Below are 2,383 nucleotides of genomic sequence, written 5' to 3' on the forward strand. Positions count from 1 at the left end.
CTTGTTCATTTTTTTGTGTATTGCTGATCAATTTTAAATATCTGTATGAAGGCCAGGTTCAACACTTTTTACTGCTACTGTTGTACGGAGCAGGCATGCTGCAAGGTGGTTACTGGATACGCTATGGCTACAAGGTCCGTGTTCATGACATATACGTTGTTAGGAAAACAGTGTGAGAAGCAATGCAATTCACGTTAGAAGTTGTTTTAATGAGCCTGGATTCATCCAACCACACTTTAACATGTCGCTGTTCCATTGCTGCTCCACGTTTGTCAGCTAATGACTGGCTACGGTAGCCATTTTGGTCCAGTTGTTCTGGTCCCAGCATGGACCATATTCAGACTGAGGAATTTGAGAGCAAACCGGAGTTCAGTCTGATTGGAAACGATCTAGGACCACTTCAAAAGATGGGTCCAAGAGTAAGCGGATCAAATGTGTTCAATCTGTATACACTGTTTAAGATAATCGGAAGATAAGGAAATGCAACCTTACTTTTTCTATAATTGTATTTTTTTTTATTTTGCTTTATGAAACTATAAAAATGATAAAAACAGGGAAAAAAAACATCTATTTGTTCAAAGGTGAAACTTACCGTAGCTCCAAACATCACTCTGATGAGTAAACTTCCTGTAATGGATGCACTCCAAAGCCATCCATTTGATAGGCATCTGCCAGGTAGATGCAGAGTCAGCATTACACATTGCACAAGTCAATATAACAAATATAACAATATTAGTTTAATTTTCAGATGAGTCACTGAAAGTTTCTGACAGTCTTTTGTAGACAATCTGCTATGATATTAATGATGTATTTTGGCCAAAATAATTAAATTTTGTTGAAATATAAGAAAGATCAAATATTAAAAAAAAAATTACAAAAGACACAAAAAGTGGAATTAGAATAAAAATGAAGCAACACAGGACAGTTTGGGATGCAGCCTAGCAAAGTAATTTGATTTAAAGAGCGATTCCATTGTTTATTGGGGCAGAGGATGAGGAGGGGAAATGCTGAAGGTTAGAATGCTATATTCACTCATCTGAGAGAAGGATGCTATCACCTGCACCCAACACAAACATAAACCACAATCAACAAATTGGGAAGAGGAGTGGGAGAGGATGGAGTTGGCCTTCTTGCGAGAAAACGTTGGGAACCAAGCACAAGTGAAGAATGCGATAAACAAAGATGAGAAGAGGTCAGGGACCTGTGAGCAGAAAACCCAGAGGATGGATTTGTTTACAGCGTTACAAGGTTTGGAGATCTCTGCTCCCTGAAGGTAAATAAAAAGGGTTCAATAAAGCAGAATAGTATTTCTATCCACTGAAAATGCTTCTTTTTTTTGTGATGGTTTAAGTTTCACCCTAAGGCCATGAAACCCTTATTAACATTATCATCTGCCGTCTTATATCAGGTGGTGTCATCAGTTCAAAACAGAAAAGCGAACATTTATTATTTCCACTCAAAAAATGTCAGATAGAAGAAAAATAGACTCTATTGCCAAGTATTTATAAGAGAGTAAAAATATAAAAACCGCTTCTAGGATCATAAGGTCTTAAATACTCAGTAATAAATCAGGGAGGACTCAGAGGACAGAGAAAAAGCTTCAGGAACACACTAAGTTGTGTTCATTCTTGATTTTAACATGAAGGTTTATTATGAAGGATTAATCCCTGGTGCTTGCTGATTTTTTTAAATAACCAAAACTAAAAAATATCAGCTTTTTTCAGCTTTTGGTGTGCTTAGACTGTGCTTAATTGAAAGTGGCCACGAAATGAACAAAGCTTTAAATATTTCAGGAAAGACATCTGAAATACCTTTCCTCCATCTGCGTTGTATTCTTTCTCGTTGACATCCAGGAGTCGAGCCAGTCCAAAGTCAGTTATCTTTACGTGGTTTGGAGATTTGACCAAAACGTTTCGAGCTGCCAGATCTCTGTGGACCAACCTGCGCTCTTCCAAATACATCATTCCCTAAAAACATACAAAATCATGGACAGAGGTGAATGGTTATGACCAATTCTATGGTTTGGAAAGGGAACAGGTCTGAGACATGCTGATGTTCATTAAACCGTCACAACTTCACAGTTCAGAACAGCATAGAAAGTCATAAAATTCACTTTTCTGTATTGCAAATCCAAAACTCATTGTTCACCAAGAATTTTTTTTTTTTTGGTCAGTGTGCAGAATAAGAGAGACAAGTAAATATGAAAGCAAAACCACAGCTGTATACCAAAAGATGCATCAATAAATTCAAATATTTTATTTTCACATATGTGCAGCAGGTATCTGTGCTTCAAAATAAGGGGGAAATAGAGCAGAGCATATCAGTTCGATCCAACACAAAATGTTAATGTTGTAATTCAGTCACAAAAAAAAGCCTTTACACA

At 36.8% G+C, this 2,383-nt stretch overlaps 1 protein-coding gene across 1 annotated transcript in view; it reads right to left on the bottom strand.

Annotated features, from left to right (window-relative positions):
* The window catches only part of LOC112155138 (receptor tyrosine-protein kinase erbB-4), a gene marked incomplete in the record, with an annotated part of 293,012 nt that overhangs the window by 15,102 nt on the left and 275,527 nt on the right, over positions 1 to 2,383 (bottom strand). Inside the window, 2 exon segments of the mRNA XM_036209624.1 lie at positions 593 to 668; positions 1,812 to 1,967. Coding sequence (XP_036065517.1) covers positions 593 to 668; positions 1,812 to 1,967 — 232 coding nt within the window.

This window comes from Oryzias melastigma, linkage group LG21 (genome assembly GCF_002922805.2).
Source record: "Oryzias melastigma strain HK-1 linkage group LG21, ASM292280v2, whole genome shotgun sequence".
In the NCBI taxonomy this organism is placed as follows: Eukaryota; Metazoa; Chordata; class Actinopteri; order Beloniformes; family Adrianichthyidae; genus Oryzias; species Oryzias melastigma.